This window comes from Suillus subaureus (assembly GCF_016647635.1).
Source record: "Suillus subaureus strain MN1 chromosome Unknown BJ212scaffold_37, whole genome shotgun sequence".
Classification (NCBI taxonomy): Eukaryota; Fungi; Basidiomycota; class Agaricomycetes; order Boletales; family Suillaceae; genus Suillus; species Suillus subaureus.
This window is the reverse complement of record NW_024538593.1, coordinates 36261-61659: the sequence shown is the minus strand read 5'-3', so window position 1 is coordinate 61659 and position 25399 is coordinate 36261. Positions and strand designations below refer to the sequence as shown.

At 48.9% G+C, this 25399-nt stretch overlaps 9 protein-coding genes across 9 annotated transcripts; 7 read left to right on the top strand and 2 right to left on the bottom strand.

The window, feature by feature from the left end:
- Positions 1-1157: 1157 nt before the first annotated feature.
- Positions 1158-5818, top strand: BJ212DRAFT_1448928 (uncharacterized protein; the record flags this gene model as incomplete). Its single annotated transcript, XM_041338613.1, has 10 exons — positions 1158-1657; positions 1738-1825; positions 1876-2029; positions 2082-2311; positions 2365-2522; positions 2573-2751; positions 2803-4509; positions 4563-4691; positions 4744-4950; positions 5001-5818. The coding sequence occupies 10 exons, from the start codon at positions 1158-1160 to the stop codon at positions 5816-5818; spliced, it is 4170 nt and encodes a 1389-aa protein (XP_041188694.1).
- A 210-nt stretch (positions 5819-6028) lies between these two features.
- On the bottom strand, positions 6029-7189 carry BJ212DRAFT_638651 (ribosomal protein S19-domain-containing protein). The gene is made up of 7 exons (XM_041343718.1): positions 7160-7189; positions 7043-7107; positions 6861-6980; positions 6543-6737; positions 6394-6489; positions 6326-6341; positions 6029-6264 (listed from the first exon to the last, which is right to left on the bottom strand). The coding sequence occupies exons 2-7, from the start codon at positions 7043-7045 to the stop codon at positions 6239-6241; spliced, it is 456 nt and encodes a 151-aa protein (XP_041188693.1). The 5' UTR covers positions 7046-7107; positions 7160-7189; the 3' UTR covers positions 6029-6238.
- BJ212DRAFT_1381994 (60s acidic ribosomal protein-domain-containing protein) lies at positions 7161-8020 on the top strand. The gene is made up of 6 exons (XM_041336681.1): positions 7161-7268; positions 7326-7378; positions 7436-7594; positions 7655-7687; positions 7745-7849; positions 7905-8020. The coding sequence occupies exons 3-6, from the start codon at positions 7436-7438 to the stop codon at positions 7944-7946; spliced, it is 339 nt and encodes a 112-aa protein (XP_041188692.1). The 5' UTR covers positions 7161-7268; positions 7326-7378; the 3' UTR covers positions 7947-8020.
- A 687-nt stretch (positions 8021-8707) lies between these two features.
- BJ212DRAFT_1381987 (uncharacterized protein) lies at positions 8708-11919 on the top strand. Its single transcript, XM_041336680.1, has 12 exons — positions 8708-8980; positions 9033-9078; positions 9138-9153; positions 9208-9575; positions 9631-9948; positions 10004-10264; positions 10315-10419; positions 10476-10534; positions 10590-10742; positions 10815-10923; positions 10984-11000; positions 11050-11919. The coding sequence occupies exons 1-12, from the start codon at positions 8804-8806 to the stop codon at positions 11785-11787; spliced, it is 2367 nt and encodes a 788-aa protein (XP_041188691.1). The 5' UTR covers positions 8708-8803; the 3' UTR covers positions 11788-11919.
- Positions 11911-12558, bottom strand: BJ212DRAFT_1381984 (V-type ATPase). Its single transcript, XM_041336679.1, has 4 exons — positions 12516-12558; positions 12384-12465; positions 12234-12334; positions 11911-12182 (listed from the first exon to the last, which is right to left on the bottom strand). The coding sequence occupies exons 1-4, from the start codon at positions 12516-12518 to the stop codon at positions 11994-11996; spliced, it is 375 nt and encodes a 124-aa protein (XP_041188690.1). The 5' UTR covers positions 12519-12558; the 3' UTR covers positions 11911-11993.
- BJ212DRAFT_1381980 (Symplekin tight junction protein C terminal-domain-containing protein) lies at positions 12559-16974 on the top strand. The gene is made up of 15 exons (XM_041336678.1): positions 12559-12875; positions 12935-13049; positions 13103-13271; positions 13337-13464; positions 13522-13707; positions 13759-14290; positions 14352-14752; positions 14805-14880; positions 14938-15119; positions 15172-15272; positions 15319-15646; positions 15697-15976; positions 16029-16263; positions 16315-16424; positions 16483-16974. Exons 1-15 carry the CDS (start codon positions 12617-12619, stop codon positions 16840-16842), a joined length of 3462 nt encoding a protein of 1153 aa, XP_041188689.1. The 5' UTR covers positions 12559-12616; the 3' UTR covers positions 16843-16974.
- Positions 16975-19824, top strand: BJ212DRAFT_1381958 (kinase-like domain-containing protein). Its single transcript, XM_041336677.1, has 11 exons — positions 16975-17507; positions 17563-17745; positions 17885-18000; positions 18052-18256; positions 18323-18327; positions 18381-18443; positions 18571-18603; positions 18656-18699; positions 18751-18829; positions 18886-19171; positions 19206-19824. Exons 1-11 carry the CDS (start codon positions 17422-17424, stop codon positions 19729-19731), a joined length of 1626 nt encoding a protein of 541 aa, XP_041188688.1. The 5' UTR covers positions 16975-17421; the 3' UTR covers positions 19732-19824.
- Positions 19825-20612: 788 nt separating this feature from the next.
- Positions 20613-20919, top strand: BJ212DRAFT_1381953 (uncharacterized protein). The gene has a single exon (XM_041336676.1). The coding sequence runs from the start codon at positions 20747-20749 to the stop codon at positions 20909-20911; it is 165 nt and encodes a 54-aa protein (XP_041188687.1). The 5' UTR covers positions 20613-20746; the 3' UTR covers positions 20912-20919.
- Positions 20920-22773: 1854 nt separating this feature from the next.
- BJ212DRAFT_637756 (uncharacterized protein) lies at positions 22774-24909 on the top strand. The gene is made up of 10 exons (XM_041343716.1): positions 22774-22964; positions 23014-23099; positions 23150-23264; positions 23325-23407; positions 23476-23708; positions 23766-23844; positions 23898-23945; positions 23996-24120; positions 24180-24309; positions 24361-24909. The coding sequence occupies exons 1-10, from the start codon at positions 22907-22909 to the stop codon at positions 24826-24828; spliced, it is 1425 nt and encodes a 474-aa protein (XP_041188686.1). The 5' UTR covers positions 22774-22906; the 3' UTR covers positions 24829-24909.
- The last annotated feature ends 490 nt before the right edge of the window (positions 24910-25399 follow it).

Sequence of the window (25399 nt, the reverse complement as noted above, 5' to 3'; positions counted from 1 at the left end):
AATGAAGATGTTAATTTGTTGGTTAGCTTCGACATGGTAGTATAGGTGAAGGTTACCATCAGGCAGGAAATTAATTGTGAGTGGTTGATGGGGAGTCGTATGATGGAAGATTGATAGGATGTCCAGGAGAGAGACAACTCGCCACAGGCGCCCTCGACGACAAGGCACATGAAATGAAGGAGCCTGAAGGAACTTAATGTTCGAACGGGATATGAAAAGATTTGACCCATTGTACTTCAACATCAAATCTGTCTGAAGATGTCGGAAAAGACGAGTGAACATCGGTGAAGGCAGGATATATTATAACCTTCAATCTCTGATTGTCATGAGGGTTATCATGGATCTTGTCGCCACGAGGTGAAATATTTAAGCTCAGATACCCCGGCGACTCTGAAGTTGGAAAGATTTCGAAAGAAATCGACGCCTTTGCATCCGTAGTACTGCCTACAATCAACAACTGAGCACGGGTATGATTTTTCTTGACGGTCATCTAGTCCCCGTCATTGGAATATGACCGCACTCTGCGTATAAGTTGGTTCAATTTTAGTGACATCTCGGAGGCATGATTATCTGGTCAACTCACTTGCTGACTGCATAAACTGTCGCTGTGGATAGCCAAGCGCCATTTCTGTGGAAGAGTGTTCTGTTGGCCGGGTTCCGTTCGGAGCCTGGGCAGAACTACATTGCACTAGATGCGGTTGACGTAGAAGTACAACGTGGAGCAGTGTCTAGCACAAAAAATTCCGTCAGATATCTCCACAAGTTACAAACCTGGTTCTACATGGAGTTTGGGTCTCCACAAGTCCTCCCACAGCCTGGTTCTGTAACCTCCAACAGGTTATATGACGCAACACAGGTTCGGGTTTTGTGAGCATCAAGTTGTCAGTTAAGTAACGGAAGCGTAGTAGATGATCAGAAAAGGTGGTTACTGTGATGCGTGACTTATGGTCACGTTCGTGATCCTCGTTCCTCAGTAGACCTCACTGCTTTTGTACCGTTCTCCAGCTGTGGTGTTTCTAGCTTGCCTTCGTTCTACTCCATCGCTTCCTAGAACATAAATCCATCAGGTTCCGTATGAAAATCGTCAAGGATCTCTCTCAGAACTGTTCCAATTAACTTTGGAGGTACTAATCATCGTAGTCAGGTCTGGGATCATTATGTCTTTTGATTCAGAAACGGCTCGTCTGCGCAAAGAGCACGATGGTCTATCTCATCTCGGTGGTTCTATTTATGCTCCACCGACAACCACTACTCGTCTATCTGATCGTCCCCATTTTCCTACGAGAGCCTCTACCCTTGGCTCCACCCAGGACCTTAACCGTAATAACCTTTCCGTGAAGCATGATCTAGTGCCTCATGCTTATAGTGATGACTTGAATCATGCCCATTCAAGCAGGCCTTACGAGTCAAATGGTATCCCCGATTCTCTCCCGCCTCCATCACCCGCCTTTCGTTCTCGTAGCCGTCCTACCACTCCCAATGGTTCCACTCCATATAATCTTGTCTCATACACCGAAAGGAACGTAGAGTTGAGGCGTCGAGACAGTGTAGTCTCGTATTCCTCCGGACACTCTGCGTCATCCAGCTCTAGTTCCCCAAACAAGACTGGTCCTATGACATCCACGTCCTCTGCCACATCCACCAACATCTCACAATCGTGAGTCCGCCATTCCCTCTACAAATACTCCCATAGTAGTCTGTGGTTTCGATCCCTTATCTGACGCTTCTTCCTTGTAGACCTTGCTCCGCATGTGGAAACACAATGCAAGGTGCTTTCGTCCGCGCATTGGGCACCGTATACCACTTGAACTGCTTTAAATGCTTGGTATGAACATCCTGACCTTTCAGATGCCAGTTCCGCTTATATTTCGTCAGGATTGCGGCGATGTTGTCGCGTCAAAGTTCTTTCCCATTGATGGACCTGATGGCAAACAACATCCCCTCTGTGAACGGGATTACTTCCGTCGCCTGAATCTTATATGCGCCAAATGTGGGCTTGCTCTCCGAGGCAGCTATATTACGGCATGCAGTTAGTGGTTCTACTTATCGCTCCTTTCTTGCTAATTAATATCCCTATGCAGACAAGAAGTATCACGTGGAACACTTCACTTGCTCCCTATGCCCGATCCTTTTTGGCCCACAGGACTCCTACTACGAGCACGATGGGGACGTTTATTGCCACTTCCACTACTCGACACGTTTTGCGACAAAATGCGCAGGTTGCAGCAGCGCCATCCTGAAGCAATTTGTTGAGATAAATCGTAACATGAGGGACGAGTGCTGGCATCCAGAATGTTACATGATCAATAAGGTCCTCGTTCTAGGAGATTGTGATTTTATATCAATTCTCACTCAGCCTTGCAGTTTTGGAACGTCAAAGTAGTTTCACGGAGATCGAGTGTGTTGATTAATGATGGGTCGGAATTGGAGCCATCCTACGTCGAGGAAGAGAAGCGAGAAACTCCCACTACATTGAAGGACAAGCAAGTCAGGATGGAGCAGCTGGTCTATCGCATCTGGACGTGAGTACTTCCCACGTGGCCTGAAATACGACTGAACGCCTACATTACAGGGTTCTCTCGGCGTTCGAGGAATCAAGCGCCGCATGTATATCTGATATGCTGCGACAGGTCAGCAACGGGCAATATCTTGATGCCATCAGGATGGCCGAGAAGTTTATTCTACACGTGGAAGTCTTGTTCGGCACCATCGATGACCTTGAGTGCCATTCCGCTAGGCTTAACTTGAAAGGTGCGTGTATGTCTCGTGGTTTATCCCCGGTATCGCTTACATCGTCTGAAGGGATGTCTCATGTCCGAGAAGCCCGCATGCTTTGTCGAAAAACGGTTGATCTGTTCACCCTTCTTTCACGTACCCAGGAAACTGGGTCACGCAGAATGGGAATGACACAGGAACTACTTGCACTTGTGACAGGAATAGCCCATTACCTCAAGATCCTCATTCGAATAGCATTAACTGGCGCACTAAAACTAGAGAGGGAACAAAGCGTCCGGGAGGCTATGCCATCATTCCTTGATAAGCTACATTTACTCGCGGTGCAAGGTGGCGACCCAGCGGCTCGCCGGATCATCAAAGGCGGAAGCGGTGAGGTTATGAGAGGAGCAAACATTGGCACACAGGGCGTCACTTACGGCTTCAGGAGTCTAGCACCAGAAAATGCAGGAGAATCCCCGTTCTCAGCAAACTCGCCATCTCGGTTGACGGTCACCAACCCGCCTTCAGATCGATGCGTCAAGTGTACGCAAGCAGTAGAAGAAGACTGTGTTCGATTGGGGACTTATCAGCGTTGGCACTCCCAGTGTCTGCAATGCGCCAGGTGTGACAAGGTAGCTGCTATTCCGGTACCGAAAGAGCCGACGCCACCCAAGTCCCCAGAAGACAGAGACAAAGAAAAGGAAAAGGAAAAAAGCGAAAAGGACCCGTCGAAGTCATCTTCTGTTCGAAGACCACCGGCAAATGTCGGCATCTTTATGTACGAGCTTGATTCAGTCAAGGACACCCCCTCATATGGTGAAGTGCCTACCGTTACCCTGTGTGCGGACCACGTGCATCCAGGGTGTCGAGATGGATTCCAGGCTGTCTCTCGGCTGGAGCAGTATGCGTTTCTGCTCAACATTGCATTGCGTAGGTTGTACCTGGTTTTAAAGCAACAGGGTGTGGTTCCTCTGTCACCAGGTATGTTCCCATCTCTCATACTCGATGTCTTGCATCGTAAGCGTGTATTATCAGTTGCTTCTACGACGCCAAGCGTCAACCCCAAGTCAGGGGATCAAGATCCCTATCGTAACTCGGGCGATATAATGCGCATGAAATCTGTACATCTGGATCGAAAGCTATCTGCTACAGCACGGCTACCTAAACGATCGACGATTGTGGAGAGTCCATCAGGCAAAACTGTTCAGCCCTCAGAGCCACTGCATACTCAGCGATCGCAACAAGATATCAAAACCCCGCAACCTCAGAGGGCGCCTCCACCAGGGACGCTGGTTCCAGGGCGTCAGCCTTCCCAGCCTGGCTCCTCGGGAATGCCATCGCAACCTCCCTCACGAGCGCAAACTCGCACTCCCGGTACGCTGGATACAAGTTATCAAGCACAAGTTGTTCGTTCTACTATCGGGCGGAGCAACACAGAGGTGAAGATAGTGGACGAATCAGCACCCAACTCTCCAGCAGGCAGCCCAGACGATGTTCCGCTACACACCCCTGATGACGGCATCACGTTAGCTGACATACCTCAGCTGATGGAGGCCGCGCAAGCTCGTGAACAGCAGCGCTCATTACCACGCCAGAGCACGGTACCGCATGTCGCCGAGTTGAGCGCACTCGAACTTACTATCGTCAAACACTCCGCTGTCCTCGCCCTCCAGCGATCCCCGCTTCGGGATCAGCTCGAATTGGATGAGCTGTTAGAACTGGTAGAGACAAAAAAGGGAGGCTTCTGGAAACAGTTGTTCAAGGCCGGAGACAAAAAGAACGTCAAGAAAAAGGGTGAGTTCCTCGCGATTCCCAAGCATTGGGTTCACCTGATCGATTATGTATAGGTGTTTTTGGTGTTCCACTTGAGCTCCTAGTTGAGAAAGAGGGGTCAGATTCCTTGTTGGGAGCAAGCCGTGCAACCTTGAGGGTGCCGAGCTTTATTGATGATGTTGTCTCAGCCATGAGGCAGATGGGTATGTTATTTACAGTGATCCTGGCTGTGTTTTAATATCTTGTCTTTTACAGATATGTCGGTGGAGGGCATCTTCCGCAAGAATGGTAACATCAGGCGGCTGAAGGATCTCACGGAGGCCATCGATCACGACTTATCGTCAGTAGATCTCACGCAAGACAACCCCGTGCAATTGGCTGCTCTCTTGAAGAAGTTCCTTCGCGAACTGCCAGAGCCACTCATGACGTTCAAGTTACACCGGTTGCTGATTGCATCGCAGTGTCTGTCTTCACACTCTCAAATGATTCGCAATCTGACATACGGTTTTCAGCCCTTTCTGCGGAGGCAGAGCGAAGGCGTTGTCTTCATCTAGTTTCATTGCTTCTTCCCAAGAGCCATCGTGACACCATGGAGGTGCTATTTGTGTTCCTGAAATGGGTGGCGTCATTCGCCCACATGGACGAGTCCACTGGCAGCAAGATGGACCTATCAAATCTAGCAACGGTCATATGTCCTAGCATCTTATACTCACGCGGGCGTGATGCCGTTCGAGATGAGAGCTTTGGAGCTATTCGCGTGGTAACCTCGTTACTCGAGAACCAGGATGAGTTTTATTTGGTTCCCGAGGAGTTCCTGCCTATCCTTCATGATCAGGAATATTTCTCAAACAGTACGGAGCTACCAAGCAAGGATTTCATGAAGAAATGTGACGCATACATGCGCCTCAGAGCAAACGGGCGTCCACCATTAGCATCATTGGGTTCGCCGATCCTTGCCAACTCACCCCGCGTTTCGCCACCCGGAGATCGACCACAGGTGATAACAACTCTGAGTGAATCTCAACCACGGAATGGCCGACAGCAGTCACCACATTCACATCCAGGTATCATTCATTCACCCATGTCATATTCTTCTCCTACGCAACCAACTTCCCTATCACAAGGTGTGGCTATGATTCAGGGCCAGCAACAACCTCGCTATCCCCAGCCGATCGAGACAGATTGGCCCACAGCTCAGCGACCCATCACTGGTACCATATCTTCATCTCCTCGACCATCGTCCTACGTGCATCCGCGAAGTAGCGGCGAGCACCTACACTCGTCATCGCCGCCCAACGGAATTCCTGCTACCGCAGTGCCCCGACGATGACCCCGTTGGACTCTAGATTCTGTCATCATAATGGCGACTCACTTCCACTCTTTTGCCTTGCTGTGCATTGCGGCTGCTCTAACATTCATTTGCCCCAAGCATCTTTTGGTTTCTCGCATTATCTGTAGTTTACCGTACGGTTTCACTTATCAGTATGACACGGACGAATACTTCGCAGTATACTCATTATACCCGTGCATTCGAATGTACGCAATTTTGAATGAATTTAACCAACCGAAACGCTATCTTGTACCTTTCATTCATCTGTTCATTAATGGGCCTCGGGGGGCCAGTGATGCTGTTCCAGCTGCTACAAAAGTGAGACCGGCATGTGTTTCGTATGGCATATAAGCATACGCATATATTTTGAAGTAGTAGAGCTAATAGAGGGACATGCAGGAGATATAAGAACCCAGTGCCTTACTTCAGAGGGATGAAACGAGACGCTATAGTAGAAAAGATTGAGTATGATGTTCGATTTCCGAAACGGATTCCATGAAAACTTACAGTGCGTAGCACCGATCTGTGCAGAAGACATTGAGACAACATCCAAAATAGAAGAACAAGAGACTCACACCAGGGCGACCGTGCTTGACGGGTCGGTACGAGCACGAGAACTCAGCGAGGTAGTGGCCTGTCATCTCAGGCTTGATCTCGACGGAGTTGAATACCTTGTGGTGGTATGTTCAGTCGTGCATCGCGAAAAGGTTGGGTCAATACAAACCTTGCCGTTGTAAATACCAACGACGCTGCCAATCATCTCAGGGACGATAATCATGTTACGGAGGTGGGTCTTCACAACTGCGGGCTTTTCATTTGGGGGAGCTTCCTTCTTGGCTTTGCGCAATTTCTTGATCAAACCCATGGGGCGGCGCTTGAGGCCACGACCGAACCGACGGCGGGCGCGTGCGTGAACGAGCTATTATCGATAAAGTATGTTGATCAGATTAAGGCAATGGTGACTGAAAGCAAGATACATACTTCAACGAACTGTAGACAAGGTTTAGTACAGGACATGAAAGGTTCCACAGCTAGGACTCACCTCCTCATTGTTCATGTCAAGGAGCTTGTCGAGGTCAACTCCGCGGTAAGAGAACGTGCGGAAGGTTCTCTTCTTCTTGAGCTCAGCAGCGACCGAGGGGTCAGTAACCGATGAATCCGCCTGTTATTCGGGCAGAAATCAGCGCTTAGTTTGTCTGGCTACTCCCAAAGGTCAAGGCGCACCATATTGCGTCGTGAATTAGTCTTGCGGTTGTCGTGGATAACAGCGAGCAAGGATTTCGGCAATCCTGAGGCGGAGTCGGAAAACAATCAAATATAGAAATTGCGGCTGAATTTTACCACGTGGTACTGTATAGTACCAATCCCGAAGTTTGGCAGATGCTTAGAGGGGAACAACATCATCAACGTCGTCGGATAGAATCTACAGGTCTTCCCTTGAGGATTAAAGGTATGATTCGTGTTTATGCACCGGACTTGAATGGAATGTTAATTGTATCTTTTTTAGTGATTTGTAGCTGCCCGCACCCCACATATCTTTGTGAATAACACTCGTCTAAAGTGTGTCTCGAATATCTTCGCATCTGACACACACACTAACTTCTGTAATTTTACCAGATGCGTCATATCGCTGCTTATCTTCTCCTCCAAATTGGTGGCAATGCCTCTCCCTCGGCTGATGACGTGAAGAAGGTGTTGAGTGCTGTCGGGATAGAAGCCGATGACGACAGGCTCGAAAAACTTGTCTCTGAACTCGAGGACAAGGACATCAATGCTGTAAGATTTTTTTTCCCGATTGTACTTCACTGCACCCGTTTCTGACATGTTTCTCCGTAGTTGATTGCTGAGGGTTCTGCTAAGCTGTCGTCCGTAAGTTTCGATCAAGTTATATACAAGTCGCAGGAGCTGATTGGTCGCAATGCTTAGGTTCCATCTGGTGGCGCGGTTGCCGCTGCTGCTCCGTCAGCCGGCGGAGCAGCACCTGCCGCCGCCGTTGAGGAGGAGAAGAAGGAAGAAAAGAAGGAGGAGAAGGTCAGTCCTTTTGTTGTGCATATCTTGGAACTAGAATTAAACCTTGAGATCGTAGGAGGAATCCGACGACGACATGGGCTTCGGTCTTTTCGACTAATTACGTTACGAAATATTGTTCTTGTACGAAAACACGAGCAGATACACCGTAATAATGATGAATTTTCCTTGGAACGTTCGAATTAGAATATATTGCGATCTTGCACAATAATAGGTCGTCCCAAGCGTGCGGTGTAAATGGCCGCCGGAATTGGAGTTCGGAATGTTTATCGTAAAATATATTGAAATTCTGTTTTTAGGTAATGACCGGCGGCATGAAAATGAGGCACGGTGTGTACGTAAAAAGCTGTACAGAATGGAAAGCCGCCGAAACCTGCCGTTTCGCTTATCTGTTATGCCATTGGTGGGGGGCCTTTAGCTGGTTCTTCGTGACCGTGTTATGAATCTGATTCATGAAATGTAATGTAACTGGGCATACTAGGGAAGAGCTAACACGTCTTTGATCAATACTATTAGTATACTTTACCGCAGGATCGGTAATAATAACAAAGCCGCCGGCGCGAAGAAGTGGGAAAAGCCGGTTGCGGCCGGCGGGTTGGCTTCATTTGTATTGACTGATCGGTTATTGCAAGGGCTTCCTCGAATTGCCGTGAGTGCTATTTGGTTTGTGAGTGCGAACTATCTACTAAGTACTGGTGCGTTCCACGCTTTACAGTCCCTTCACACTAACCATTATCTAGCTATAGCTTGCTAGGTGAGTTATCTTTTAAATATTCTTTTCAAAATTGTCATTTCAATCTGCTGGGACATGTATCTCTCCTTAATAAGTTCAACGAAGTCAAACTCATATCCTTTCTCTAGTACCAGACCTCGGATTCTCTTTCCTCCTCTCTTTCCAGCTTTTGTGCATGTCTCCTCGTCGTCTGGCATAATCAGTCCCATATTATTTGCCTTTTAATGGACCACTTCGCTCGCTCTCTTCAGCAGCCAGCGATGCAGGCAATCACTTTTGCTCCCCCAAACCAACCCCCTCCAGATGGCTCCCGTTTCCTCGTCGACACTTCCCAGGATTCTGACAGGATGGACGCTAATATTGCGTTCATGAAGGGTCCAAAGCGGAAACGCCTAGCAAAGGTATGCACCCTTAGACTCGTTCAGGACGCGTACCAAGCATCTTACTATGCAGGCGTGCGATGCTTGCCACAAAAGCAAACGACGCTGTGACGGTACAGGTACGTTATCTTCCATAACAGCCTCCATGCTATGCCAATTCTGACCTCCCTGTTTTCAGCTCCTTGCAGCAACTGGTACGTCACCCAAAAAAACGTTCAGATGTTTCCAAATTCGTCATGTTTGTTTAGTTACTTCGCCTCCAAGAAATGCACGTACACAGACGCTTCGGGCAGACCCGTACCTGCACCTAGGCCGCGCAAAGGGGATAACACAGACGCAGCAGTCGATCCGCGTCAGGGCTCGTGCGCAACATACCCAGACGGTACCCAGGGCAACCAACCATCCTTCACCGTCCATACACTGCAGAAAGACGAGGTACTTGGGACCCAAGTCGACCCTGATGAAGATATTCCGTCGCGCAAGCGGTTCAGGCCAGACCTCGACCAGTCGACGTCTCCTATTGAGACGTCTTTGAGAGGTTTAGCTCCGCCGCCGTTGCCAAGCACTGAGCGCTCTTTGGAACGTGACCCGTCACTCACAAGAGAGCTCGTGCACCGTAAGTTACACCATATAGCGGCATACTGCTGACACTAATGGATACACCGGAGCAGTATTCTTCGCACACCGGCAACCTCAGCGTATGGTCATCCACGAGCCTTCATTCCATCATGCTCTATCTCATGGTCTCGTCCCTTCTTACCTTCTCCTTTCAATATGTGCTCTTGCCGCACCTCTCTCGCAGCGTCATTGTTTTAAGGAAGGGGGTTCAAGATTTGCTGGAGAGGTGTTCTTTCAAGAGGCAGTGTCGCTTATGTTCGATAAAGACCAAAACCTGATTTGCGAGAAGAATCTTGCAACTGCGCAGGCTCTCTGTCTGCTGCAGTTGCATGATCGAATGGCTAAGTCATGTTGGAGAGGGCAATATCATAGTACGGAAAATTGCCATTTCCAGGGTTGTCGACGCTTACGCTGTGTACTTTGCAGTATACGCATTTGAGATCATCGAACAGCTGGGCGTGTATCAGGCTGATAATCCGATCCTGACACCTGCTCCTTCGCTGGAGTTCATCGATGCGTCCATCGAGCGAGAATGCGCGCGTCGTATTTTCTGGCTCATACATATGACCGATGTTCTGGGGTCTGTTCTCTACCAACGGCCCATGTTAGCAGAGGACTCGCAGTTGAAATTGCGTCTCCCTGTGGATGAGACGACCTTCTTGTTCACTGTACACGACGCTATCCCAGGTTAGTCGCCGAGCCATTATTTCAGCCTTGAGCTCATTTGATTCGTCAAGAATATCTGGACAAACCCAGTCCTTTATCGAGATCCGAGACTGGGCAGCTAACTCGTGTCCTCTCTATACACGGGAAGATAGAAAAGACCATGGATGAATTCGAGAGTGAGCGCTAGTCGCTTCGCGGGAGCCCGCATATGCTCATTCAACTTCATTTTTAGACCGCGAGTCTGGCAAACATCCCGTCAACACATTGTTGGATCTTGACAATAAACTCAACGTAAGGATGAAATTTCAGGGTTCATACAGATCTAGCATATTGATCGCTTCCGAAGGCGTGGGACGGATCGCTTCCTGACAGCCTTTGTTTCACCGACGAGAATCTTGCTACTCAAATGTCGTTGTTTGCCACGAATTCCAACATGGGAGCGTGGTGCTTCTGTGTAATGCACATTATCCACTGCTCGTGTGTTTATGCATTGAATCACGTGGGTTATCTTGATTTGATTTGAAGTGTTCAGACGCTGACAAGATGACGGATATGGCGATACTTTCTGTAGGCTAGGAAGCGTTGCCGTACGGCTATGCCCGGAGGTCCAACGTGGGCGCGCGAGCGCTTGTACAAGATTCTCGCTGCTTTAGGTGACAGAGCGAAAAAAAGTATCCTCCGTGAGTGTTGTAACATAATTATGTTTCGTTAGGCGTTTCACTAACGACGCATGTCTATAGTGGCAGTTGCAATTTGGGTATGGTGTCTGAATCTCCTCAGTCGTCTCACGCTGATCGATCTCATAGCCTTTGTTCAAATATTGCAAGGAGAGAACTCCACAACTTTATTCATGGTCTAGTCAGGTTGAAGCGATGTTTGGTGTTCGCATCCCAGACTTAGCTCCACCGGCACCTGACTACACCAACGACGTACGACCTCCACCTCCCGCGGAAGGTCGCGTGCATCCAGTAGCGTCCAGCTCCGGCGGATCTCATGGCTCTACACCCGTTCCTAGTCACTCACCGGAGGCCGCGGCACCCCAAATAACCACATCTCCGGTATACCCACCGCCGGTGCGCCCACCTCCTGATGCCCGATTCTTCGGTCAGCTTCCTTTTGGTGATGTTCGAGCCCATGTACATCCGCCTCTTCCACCACAATCTGATCCCAGAGAGAAGAGAAACATTGCGCATGATGTCAATATCGATCCTGCCTTACAAATGCCGCCAAATCCTAGACATACGAATACGGAGCCAGTTGCTGCCGTATCCCCAGCGCTATCGTTACCCTCACTGAAGTCGAGCGGTCTTTTAGATTGGCAACGAGCCAATGAAGGCAATTCATCACCTTCTTCAGCAAGTTGGCAAGCATCCGGACATCTTCCAGCCCCATGCCAGGGCTCACGAGACGAAACTGGATCACCATTTCCTTCAACTCCACACGTAGATTACTCTACTCGTCCTGCAGTTGCCACGGCTTCAACTAGCATGCCTGTCGGCTTACCGTGGTTGGCTAGTGAGTCAACAGTCTCTAGGTCAAGCTAACATCACTGTGCTGCCCAAGTTCTTGAGTGCTTGGTTCCATTCGTCGTCGCTCCATGCTATGTATCTTGTTCTGCACCTTGCAATCTTGTCGTTCCTTGATATTTATTTGATAATTCGTACGAACCTTTAATTATCAGATTGAGGGTATTATTGCTGAAGCACCCAATGTAGTATTGTACAAGTCAAGTCCATAGCAATGAAGTTGATCATTGTGATTCTGCACCACCTGCCCTCTTGAGATTCCGATGTAGCTCGGGCTTGATCAATAGAACGCGGTCCAGTAGTTTCTTCACAACCGCATCTTTGTTTGCTTCATAAGCATCTGTGATGGCCTGCAACTTTTTACTGGTTTCCTTGTCTACTGCAACCTGTGCATTGGAGGTGACTCCTGCGTGCTACTCGCTATGTCAGGTTGTACGTCAGTGAAGAGAGAGCAGATGTCACACCGATGCCTCAAATGATTTGAATTCGGCTTCTTTGGCCTGTCTGTACTCATCTATTTCTCTACTTGCTTCCGAGCGTGCGTCCTTCAACCTCTGAAGGCGGTCTGGTTAAAAACAGTCAGTCACATGAAATCAATTCAGACTGACACCGACATTGACGTGACTGCTGCACAATCTTAGCAGCTTCTTTCTCTGCTTCAAGAAGCGTCTGTATTCCTTGCGAATTTTGAGCTGCCTATAATCATTTGTGAGTCTCTACTGTCACATGCTTGTTCGTCGCCATACCATGATTGCTGTAGAGGAGTGATTTAGAACTCCGACAGGATATAGTTTTCAGGAAGAGCTGCAGACAAGCTTTAACGTTGCAAACACCAAAGCTTGCAAGGATGGCAGGAAATCCGGTTGACCCGCTGCAGACACTTTCTGCAGCGTTAGCAGTACCGGCAGACTCTAAAGAACAAGCAGATATACTTGCTACTTTACGTGAATCCCTTGAAACGCACCCGAATCCCATACCCATCCTCTGTACAACGCTCATCAAAACCGTGTCAAGTGCCGGTGATTCTCTCCTCAAGAGATGGGTGCTTGATCTCCTCCATTTTGCTATCTCTCACTCTAATCTGTCCAACGAAGTTCGCACACAACGTTAGTTCAATCTTTGAGTACTGCCAGCGTCTAAGTCTTTTAATGTTATTACTTCTTAGTTGCGTCTCAGTCGGTTGATACGCTGGCTGTTTTACTGCATGATTCAAATGCACGTACTATCAAGGTGTCCATTCAGTGCTTGTCGACTGTCTACCCACTCCTTTTCCGTTCTTTGTAAGTCATCTACTACCGGAGTCAACAGAGTCTGATATCACCTCGTGTGACAGGTGTACAAACCGTACTCTACGCCAGCAATGGGATGTGCTGTCACAGTGCAAAGCGCGCATCCTAGAGTTTATTTGGTCGCCGACCGCCAGTACCGGTGTGAAGGTCTCTGCCATTAAGTTCATGCAGCGTGTCATTATCGTCCAGACGCGCGGTATTTCGGACCCTAGGGTACCCTTCCACCAGTCTCTCTTTCATACGCACACTCACTGTGACGCACGCTCTATAATCTATAGCTTCAGAACAAGAATGACCCCAACATTTCAAATGTCCCTGTCGATCACCCCTTCCTTCCAGGTCCTGCCTTAGAAGCGGAAGGCATGAAACTTCTTGAGAGCGTGATCACTATGTTGTATACCAGCCAGTGAGCATCTTCATCCAATATCTGTAAGTACTCGCGTATCTGACGTCTGTCATAAAGGAACCCCGAGCTTTTGAGCGCGATACTTCACTCCTGGAGCAATTTAGTCAGACAAAGGCCTGCCCTGGTGCAACTAGTCGTTTCGTCACTCTCTTCTTGGACTCCTACAGCTCTGTCCGGGCTCCCAGCATCGTCTATCAAAAGCGTTGAAAAGGCTGTTCGTATATTGCTCATCCATATCTCGAGGTGAGTGACGTCATGGCGGTGTCGAGTTAGGTGTTCTGAAGTCGAGCATAGAGGACCCCATGGTTCTTCCTTTGGAGCTCAGATCAACGAGGCGCTCTCCATACAGGCTGCTCGCATGGAAAGAGCCTCTGCAGAGGAAAAGGCACGGAAGGCCGCCGTTGCTGTGTCTGCAACGGAAGCTACCAAGAAACGACCTTCTTCCACACCAGCAGAGCATCCATCTGATGCCAAACGGATGAAAATCGACGTTGACATTGCCGGAAACGCGTCTGCTGCATTCTTAGCTAGCTTTGACTTCACTACGCTTCCAATATCACTCATAACCGATCTCATTGTCGCCAATTTGCAAGCATTTACAGAGCCAGCCCTACTGGAGTTGGTACAAACATACAGACAAAGCAGAGGCCTGGCTCCTGGCCCTCCTGTCTCTAGAACTCCGCAACCCGCCCAGCCTACACCGGAAGCGACGCCCACCCCTGGGCCTTCTGCGGAAACTGCTGTGAAAGATGAGCCAGTAGATCCACTTCAAATGGACATTGACGAAGAGGAAATGGAATATGAGCCTGATAGGCTCAACATGAAGGTTAGAGCATTTACCTACCTACAGGTGACGCGTGCTTATTGCAATTAATTTTACGCTGTAGCTTTCGGGGGACGAGACTATCACGGAGGAAGAGACAATTCCGGCGGATTTCCCGGAAGCGCTCACCCTTGATCTGATCGATTCTACACTACTCGGACCAAAAGAATTGACTGACTTTGAACGAAATGCTTTGATGCGTGGATCGGTTGGCCGAATATGGGACGGAGCGGAGGAGCTGAAGGTTGATTCTATCGTACCATCGCAATGGCCCGGTGCCTCTCCTACCGATATGTGGATGTTACTTATTGTTCGGATGGTCACACGGGTAGCGCATCTTGATGGTGATCAGCTACCAGCGCCAGAGGATGGAGGGGACGCAGTGACAAAAGTTGACTTCTATTCGCGGCAAGATATTTTACGACAAGCGTTATGCGATTACATTATGGCTGATTTCCCTTCACGGTATGTTCTCGATATTGTGTCATTACAAATTTATTTACTGACAACGATGAAGGCTTCATCTTGTCACAACATGGATGAATGAAGAATGGTACAACGATCGTATCAGAATGGCAGATGACCCTCATTGGGTGCGTACTTTGTCTCTACTCTTTCTCGTAAGATTTGGTCAACGATGAGCTTTCCAGCGACCAAACTATGAATCGTGGCTCAATCAAGTAGTTTCCACGTATCAGACCGTTTTAGAAGGCAAGCCTGAGGGTAAGCCTGATGGCAAGGACAAAGCTTTTGCACGGTTTCTACTGGATTTACCCTCCGTGCCCCCTGATGTCCTCGATCTGCTACGCGATCTCTCCGTTGACCCTGACAAGTGCGTCTATTCGGGTATTCTTTTGACATAACTCGGTTCGAGCAATCAACAGGATGCATGTTGGGTTCACCAGTCTTCGGGAGTTTGTTTTAGAACGTCCATCCCTCCGAGCAGAAGCCCTCCAAGTCCTTTTGGAGTTAACCACTCATCCAGGTATGTCAATTTTCTTGTGTTAAATCCTGATGTCAATCTCTTGCAGATCCTGTGACCAGGCGCGCAGCAATTAATACCGTGCGAAGATGGGTTCCTGGCATTGAACCCATGCATAGTATGATACGTGATTTCGCTCTCCAAATACTGCGCCGTTTGCAAAAGCGTCCACCGAAAGAGGAGGCGCCAAAGATCATTGATGAACAAGTCAGCGCAAGCGACGAGAATATGGAAGATGGTCAACTCCCTGCCGAAGACCTTCTGCAGACGCCGTATCTACCAGAAGAGATAGAGTTACCTGCCCGCAAGGCTCACGTACTGCAACACGTTGAACTCCTATTCGCTCTATCTGTCAAGATCCCGGAGTTCTTGGATGAGTGCGCCGATCCTGATTTATAATCGTGGTTCTTGTTTCATGCCTTTTCAGGATCTTCACGGCGTATGGCCAAATGGAGTTAACAGTTCAAGAAGCCATTCAAGACTTGATCACTGCTCTGATCAAATCTTTAGGTTCAAGCAATGGCAAATTGTTAACCCTCATGCGCACATGCCCGCCGGGGAGCGAATCTCTTGCCCTACGTGTTCTGACGATCTTTACAGAGCATGGGAGGCCGAGCGCGCAACTCGTAGCGTTGGTGAAGGGCCTCATTAGTGACCGTGATCTCGATGCTCGCTTCCTGATTCCAATCATTGCAGAGATGGACAAGGTATGTCCCCGCGGAAGTCGACTGTCGCTTTGCTAAATATAGTTATTCAAAGCCGGACATCCTGAAATACCTGCCTCGAATCGTCTCCATCCTGAATGGTCAGCAAGAGCCCAAAAATCTGGTTCGGTCTGTATTTAGCTCCGTTGTCACGACGCCTCCGCAAACTTTTGGGAGTGTGTCATCAAATTTGCCTCGTGTCAGGCAAAGTGAGCTGCTGACGCCGGCTGAGTTGATGGTGTTACTCCATGAAGCTGAGAAAGAGATCGGTCTCAAGAGTGCGATCGAAGGTGACAGTAACGTTCTCCTCGCCGGCCGCCTACTAACCTATTACGGTGCAGCAATTGGTGTCTGCTTCTCAATGACTGATGTCTTCCGCTCCGAAATTCTAGCGGTGGTTATGCAACAGATCGTGGATGAACCTGTGCTCCCCGTTCTTTTCCTTCGTACGGTTAGTGAATCTCGCTATTTATGTTTACAGTTATTTAGGGTAACAAACGGCCAAATAGGTCATCCAGGCCGTCACGACGTATAGAACATTGGTTGGCTTCGTGTCTACCACCTTGCTGTCTCGCCTGATCACCAAAAAAATTTGGCAAAATCCTCACCTGTGGGAAGGGTTTATACGATGTGCCAAGGTTATTGCGCCGGCGAGCTTTGGCGCATTGTTGCAACTGCCAAAGGAGCAGCTTCGCGAACTTGTTGACAAGCAACCGAGTCTAAAGTCTGGCCTGCGAGAGTATGTCACCAAAAGGGCTGGAAACAAGGCACGAGTGGCTGGTTTCTTGGATATATTTGGTGAGGACGATGATGTGTCTCCTGTTGCGCCAGCGACTCCGGATGTGGTCATGGCCTCGGTTCCTGCATAGAATATTGAGCGTTTGAATATTCTTTAAGTATTCCACTATTTCATTGGTGTAATTGTTACGCGTCGGACGTAAAGTGCTTATCACCGTGTATATTCGGAAGACGGAATAATTACGACCCGTTCTCCCAGAGGTTATCGTTGTTATGCATCGTGTCGAACAATGTGGTGAGGACGGCTAAATCCTCAAATTCAAACACAACATTATTTCAGCACCCAGTGTCGGGCAATTCTACTGCAGTTTCAGACCATCTTCTGCAATAGTACTAGTGGGGAAAGATTGCCACGTCTACGAGTTCCCTTCTTTGCGCTCAGGCATCCAATCTTGACCTTGTTAAGCACCACGGCCTGCTCTAGTTCCTACAATGTCAGCAGATGCCAGGCGGAGCAGGTCACATAGCGATGACGAGTCATCCTCTCCGATACCATCGCCAGGTTCTGGCACTCAAGATCGTGGTCGATCAAGAACACGGCGGCCTTCTAATCAGCTTCCAGAACACCACATGAGAAAACGGTGAGATCCATCTTACCCTCGCCATTACCGGCTTCATTGACGAGGTGCGCTAGAGGGTATCACTCTTTTATGACTTCCTTTGGCAAGATGTTTCACGTGGAGAAGCGCTGGAAGCTGGTACGAGAAATGGGTTCGGGTGCATATGGCGTCGTCGTGTGAGCAACAGGTTCGGAGCTTTTGTAGTTGACCGTATTGATGTGCCCGAGATAGATCTGCAGTAGACGAGATCTCTGGTGAAACGGTGGCTATTAAACTCGTCACTCGAATATTTGACAAAGTCCAGCTTGCGAAACGGGCACTGAGAGAGGTTACTCTCCTTCGGCATTTCTCAAGCCATGAGAACATTACTGGATTGATTGATGTGGATGCCATCTCCCCCGATTTTCAGGAGATGTGAGTAGCTGCCATTCAGTACTTGTAAGAGGCTTATCCTATTCTAGTTACATCTTTATGGAGGTGCGTTAACCCGCCATCGAGGAGTTCAACTACTGCTATAATGGTTTCTATCTAGCCCATGGAAGGTAACGTTCAGACTACGACTTGAACCTTGCGCTGAACCTTTGGCAGCGGATTTGCACCAAATCATAAAGTCCGGCCAGCATTTAAGCAACGAACATGTGCAGTACTTCCTATACCAGATTCTTCGTGGTAATTCGTTCTGCTGTATTACATGAGCACTATCAATATGTTGACAAACAGGCATGAAATACGTCCACTCGGCCGCCGTCATCCACCGAGATCTGAAGCCAGGCAACTTACTCGTTAATTCTGATTGTGAACTGAAGATATGCGATTTTGGCTTGAGTCGGGGATTTGGCTCTGCCCCAGACGAGCAAGTAGGCCATCTCACGGAATATGTAGCCACCAGGTGGTACAGGGCGCCAGAAATCATGCTGGCCTTCAGGTGCGACTATTCTACCACTGCCATAATGTCTCTCTTTACGCAAGCTGCTATTAGAGGATACACGAGAGCCAGTGAGCTCGTCCTATCAATCAATCCTTCTTGTAAATGTGAACCATGGATACAGTCGATGTTTGGTCGATAGGCTGTATATTTGCAGAGCTTATGCTTGGACGCCCCCTGTTCAAGGGTAAAGAGTAAGTTCAGATATGTATCAACTCTGGCAAGCTCACAGCCATGTGTACAGCTATGGTTAGTATATCGCGAACATCAAATTGGGATGGACATTTGATCATACTTACATTTATCCTCGACAGTTGATCAACTAAACAAGATTCTTGATGTTCTTGGTGAGTTTTTGGCGAACCCCCTTCGTTCGCACTCTGATCAGTATTTGTAAAGGAACCCCAGAAGAGGACGTGATCAATCGAATTGGGAGCGATAAGGTAGAGATAGACACCATAGCTTTTAGAGTCCAGTCCTGACATCATGGGAAGGCACAGCTTTATATCCGCTCACTTCCAGTTAAGAAGGCCGTACCACTGCGGAAGTTGCTTCCGACTGCTGATGTGCAGGGTGACTCCAGCTGTTCCATGGCACTAGGTCAATACTGATGACTATCCGATCACTAGCCCTGGATCTCTTGCAGAAAATGCTGTCTTTCGACCCTTCGGCGCGCATCTCAGTTCCTGACGCGCTCGCACATCCCTGGCTGGCATCCTACCATGAAGAAACCGATGAGCCCGATTGTCCTACCGCTTTTGAAAAGTGGAGAGACATCGAGAAGCTCGAGACTCTTGAAGATTTCAGGAAGGCACTATGGGAGGAAATAGAGGATTACAGGATGGAAGTGCGAGGTATCACACGTGAGCCGGCAGCGCCTGGCCCCCATGAAAATGCTCGCGGAGAGGACACCTGGTTCCCCTGAACGGTCTTTGGAGTCCCGGGCGAGCGTTTCTGAATCGCGGAGAATGGACAGCCCCGAAGTTATAAAGGAGAATGTAGTCTCGGATAGTCTTGCCCTGCCAGCTGCCTTGGACTACTTCCGTCCGTGCATACCTGAAGACCCCGTCGTCAACTATGCACGGCGCTCCAGCATACTTCAACCACAACGCCAGCCGTCCACATCTACGTATAACTCACCACCAGCGTCAACCACGCAACACCCATTCGTACCTATGTTTGATGGCCTGCCAACCAGTGCTAGTGGTATCGTGTTTCCTAACGAAGGATACATTCTACCTGCTCGTTCCCGTGCGGCCTCGACTGCAACAGCAGCAGGGGGTGAAATAGCAGTGCAGAAATTGTTGCGGACTTTGTCGACGGTATCAATCCACGAGAGTCTGCTGGGGGGGTTGGCCGGTGTGGCGCCTATCGGCAAATTCATTGTCGGGCAAGAATCCGAAACAGATGCCCCACCCAGTGAGATGCCGATGGAGTTCAGTGTTCGCACCAGGAAGGAAGGGGGAAGGAGTTAGTTATACAATTTTGTCTTGCATAGAATCATCACAGTTTCCAATGTAGAATCTATCGATACACATGAATTGCAAATTTCAACGAGGTTGCTGCGAGTCGAAATAGCTAAAATTACAGGGCACTCTCGCCTCCCAATATCTTCTCGATCTCTGAAAATTTGTGAGAAAAATACCTAAGGGATGGACAGCATTCACTGTCAACGACATCAAGGTATGCACCCAATGCGGGGCTGTCGGGTATTCGTCCAAAAAACTAACACCATAATATGCGCTCTTCCCAATTCGTGGGTCAAGTGGGACCTTACGCAGCAGTTGAATTCCAGTTTCTTTTGCTAGTCTTTCCGCATCCCCAATAGTTGGCCTGAATATTTGACTCTCCATCTTGCATCCAGGACAAACAACCTGACATGTTCTCCAAAAGGCCCAGCACTCGCATTCCCACCTTCTGGTTTCTCTCCAAACATCCTGTAAAGAAACCTCCTGCGGCGTAGTCACGAGCGCAGCACCGTCGATGCCACTTTCTTTCAAGTACTGAACGATACTAAGAGGCTTATGGCCCTTGCAGTAACTGATAAGTACAACAGTCAGCTGTAGTTTCAGACCCTCTGTCTGTTCCTTCAAATGCACCGGAACACTGCCCTGTAAACCCCAACCAAGTTTACTACGTTCGTAACTCATCACTAATTGCACTGGATGACAGGGCACAGAATCTGAGTTAGCTGGCAAAGCCGATGCTTGCAAAAGGATGCGCAAATCAAAAGATCTGCGCTTCTAACCCACCCAAGGGTCCTGACCTAGCGCTTCCCTTTATTCGTGATCGGATGACCACTGTGAAGCACAAAATCCTCGCTCTACCTTCACTGCCCAGCTTGGTTAGGCATTTGCTGCAGACGAACAGCTACAAACCGGTGTCATGTATGCCGATATCTGACCATCTTTACCTACTATCTTCGGCGTTACCTCAGAGCAAGTGCACTCATCTTGGTCTCCAGTCTATGTACAGGATAATCTTGGAGTCATGTCGGTCCGCTTCATGCTGCCCTCATCGCGAGGCGCCGTCATGTGGCTTGGTCCGAAGAAGAATGGGCTCATCACGCAGTTCCTTAAAGATGTTGACTGGGGTGATCTTGATTACCTCGTCATCGACAAACCTCCTGGCACTTCACATCTGGAGAGAGCTTGAAAGTCGAGTACAAGAAATGCCAATATTAATCTACCTCGGTTTCGTAATGGCGCTCGGCCGCGCCAGACACCGACACTAGTCTGACTGAGTTTAAATTCTCAAACTCAAACCAACCAGCATGCAGTGCCCTGCAAACCTTCTCCGTCACGCCATTGGACAGGGAAATTTGTCGGTGACAAGGCGAGCTTGCATCTTGGCTGACTGTTTATATTGTCTTACTACAATCTCATAAATCTTGAACTTATTCACAGGTGGTCTGATTCAGATATGGTCGGGGGATCGACGTTTGTTGCACCTGATTGCACTACATGCGGCCCGGCGGTGTATACGTTGCATATCAGGCTCACAGTAGCTCAGTTTCTCACAGCCAAGCCTGTTAGGGCTACCTGGCGAGGTTCGTGGGCTCTGATGGATCGCCCACAGAAGCTGCAGCGTTTATGTAAAGGTCTTGCGATGTTACAATCATAGAAGCACATTTGGACTTTATCCTCTTAAGTATTGACTGAGACGTGTCTTCTTAGGGTTCACGTCACAAGTGTGGGTGAAAGAACAAAATTCTCCGTACCGTTTTGGGTAACTCCTTTGACACTTGCCTATCTTCACCACACCCCCGAAACCACGATTGAAACGCGGAAGCTCAATAGAATTGATGGGACATGTCTAGACTAGTCCCCTTGGTCCCTGAGGCCTGAAAGCCCGCTGCAAGGAGTAAAACTCGTCCATGATGTATGTTCCATTTCACCCGCGGTCTCTCATAATGCTGATTCTATCTACTACCAAATCATATCTAGGGATGTGCTATTTGGCCTGCAAGCTCCTACGCTGCAGGAGCGCGTCGTTATCTAGCCCTCGACGGCTTCCGGCCGTGGGCAAAACTGTTATGATGTCGTCATGACATTCTTCTAGATTATCGTACTTACCATTGTGGCACACTTTTGATGGCACTTTTAGGGTGGGCGGCCACGTCATGTTATGGCGACAAACTTGAGACCAGAACCAGCAGACGTGCGTTCTCAATCCCATCTGGCCTCTTTGGGATTGAGAGGAGATAGTTGTTTTGCATGTCCCCAGGGCGATGTACCCTGGCGATATCTTGTCGCTCATGCTTGAGCAACCTGGGGTGCTTAAATTTAGACGAACAATAAACACTCGTGTTTAACAAGCCTAGTATGACGAGAGATAGATCGGCGACCTCTCTACCGACTTCGAAGCGGAAAAATGTGGCGACTGTGTAGTACTGTGTAGCTTATTTCCCCGCGTAAGGGATGGTTTCTCGACCACAAACCCTGAGTTTCCACTGCAGAATAACCTTATCGCATCAACCATAACTTGACGCTGGTTCAAGCGATTTTGACTGTTTTTGGGTTGCCGGAGTTAGACTTTACCGGTGCGTAAGTAATTACAACACGTACCTCACCTTTCCCCCGCACTCTATAACTCGTAAGTACCACATGCTCTGTAGTCACCGCGCCCCCTCGTGTCCCGTGCTCCCGCCGGCTTCCATCATTAGCCTCTGCTCGTTGCCGCTCACAACGTTGCGCTGGGGTTGTCACGCCCGCTGACTCATAATTAATTGACAGCACCTCCCAATGTGTCCTAATCAATCCAGACTGAGATTGATTTCCGAGCCATTGATTTGATTCCGATGTAAGTCCTTTGGTTCGTAGCATGGAAATTCACAGACATTTGCACAGATCAGTGTTGGGTTTCAAAAGTGTTGGAAAACCATAATGTTGCCATGTTCCTGCCGAGTCCGGGTCTCCTGGATTAGCCCGGATGCCCTGATACGGGCGGTTCTCGCTTAACACCACTGTGTTCTCTCATATGGGAAGAGAAGCTTAGCCGAATGTCATAAGAATATTATTGGCGCATGGAAGAAAAGCGATTAATATCCATTCTTCCTTGCAACTTAACATTTCTATCAGCCTCTACCTTTTTGCTCTCATTCTTTATCCCTCTTTACAGTCTGCACTATTAGTTCCGTGGCATACTTCCATGTCATCGTCAAAACGGAGAGCCCCGCTCGGCATTGACTTCATAATAGTTGGAGCTGGTACGTGAACAACTTGCAGGTTGCCATTGTGTTCAATTGCCCTCGTTAGGTGTTGCTGGCCTCGCTAGCGCGTTTAGATTATGCCAAGCAGGGCATCGTGTCCGTGTTTTAGACAAAGCCTCAGGGCCAAACCGGGTGGGTCATGTGTGCGAAAGCGAAGGCACACGCTGAACTAAACATCGTAGCGCGCTGGTGGTACACACCTCCCGCCCAACGCTACCAAAGTTTTGGTGGACTGGGGATTCAAGGACGAACTACTGAAACACGGACTAAGAACACGTGCTAGCACATTCATTTCAAGTAAGGAACTCGTAGCACGCAATTGACGTTACACTCCAGCTCATAAACGGAACCTGGCAGTCGACACTGGAAAAGTCATAGGATGCCTCGAATGGAAGGAAGACGTTCTTCAGGAGACAGGAGCGGACTATTTGGTTATACGTGTAAGTTTATACCTGCCCAAGCATCCTGGAAGGTGTTCATTCCGCTTCTTTCTGGATGCCCATTGCAGTACCGCGACCTCTACGATATGCTGTATCGTGCAGCGGTCAACGCAGGTGCCCGTATTACATACGGTGCAACAGTCACCAAAGTGCACGCGAACCCGCCCCGCGTCGAGCTTCAGGATGGCACCGTCCTCAAAGCAGATATGGTCATCGGGGCTGATGGTCCACGGAGTACAGTCCGCGAGGCGGTTGTAGGGTGGCCAGGCGAAGAGGTGCCAGAAGGGCACAGTGCTTACGTGTAATCTGCCTTTCTTATTGTCACACGTCGCCACTGACAGGGAAACCTGGACTCCAGTGCCATTGTACCTCGGGATATCCTTCAAAATGACCCTGAGCTCAGCGACCTGACGCGATTTCATGAAGATAGACCTGACGTACGTTGCCCGCCCTTGCCTTCCAATGGGAGTTCACATGGTACACATTTCAGTACCCGATATGGACTGGAGACTCTAGACATGTCATAGCCTTCACAGTGGTATGATTTTCCCTTTGTGGTTTTTTTTTTTTGTAACTCAGCCTTCACAGGCAGGAGGGACTGAATTCGCGATCCATGCATTCTTGCCTGACAGCGAAGTTGATGGCATTGGTGATCAAGATGGTTGGGACGTGATTGTCCCTCGGGAACGGCTCCCTTTTCATTTTGAACCGAAGTGCGCTAATTTGATCCGGCATCCGCATCATTGAGCTCACATCATCATGATTTGATCAGATTGCAGCGCCTGCTGGATATACCTGCTACGTATCAGAGGGTGCGACTTTTCCAAAGGGAATGTGCCGAAGAATGGACGGACGAATCAGGAAGATTGCTCCTCATGGGAGAAGCCGCACATCCGTTATATGTAAGTCCATATGAGTTCAGAATTCCGATCAGTGGTAATAATTATCCGCAGCCTTGCGTTCTACAAGGTTGTAGTATGCAAATAGAAGACGCTGAAGTACTCGGCACCCTCTTTTCTCGATTACGAGCCTGGGATCAATTACCTCACTTGGCTGAAGCATTTCAGGAGCTGCGCGAGCCACGTACGCGCGCCATATATGCAAAGGAAACGAAGGCTTTTGAAACGGTATGGGTAGCTCCTGGGCCACAACGTAATGCGCGAGATCAGGCCCTCTATGGCATGATGATGGAAGGGCACAAGGGCTGGGACGAGACCAAGATGCGCTGGCAGTGGGATGAGATTTGCGAGGTCTTCGGCTATAATGCGCGGGACGCAGCCGAAGACTGGTGGGTCATGTGGGGTATGTTGAGGGAGAGAAGTATAACAAGGGAAGGACATTGTCCTTCCAGTTATACTGTGCCTTTCTGCATGGGGGCAACCGTCACACATTACGCAGAGCCAGTCGTCTTGCGAAATTGACCTCCGGTCACGATTTCTAGGTCGCCAGTTATAGACATCTTGTGTCGTGCATATGTAGAAGAAATGGAGGAAGAACTATACCCAACCGTCGCTATGTAGTACTGTATGATACGTATACCCCACGTTTTCTCGATCATCTCAAGCTAAACACCCTCTGCATGTCATTCAAATGGTCCATTGGCTTTCTCAACTTCCGGGATGTTAGCTAGTCCACATGTGCGAGATGAACATTCCGCCAACTCACCAACTTCTACTCCCACCATTGAGTCCGAAGTCCCAATAGGGGGAGTTGGGTGGGTAAAGGGGCAATGATTCCAGAAGATTTTTCCGAGCCTTCTGATGTCTTCGACGTGGATATCAACAATAAGTCGCATGGTGTCATGAGAGCCAAGCCACAGTAGCAACTTGTTATACTCACAGTCTGCAGGTCTGCAGTCGCATGACTTTGACATGAATGCGCTTAATCATCGTAGCTGATAGTGTCACATACACTCAGGTTCTGAGGCAAACCGGACTCTAATCTCACTGGTCTTGTGCTGAACTTCCGGATCTGACATGTCTCTGCAGGAGC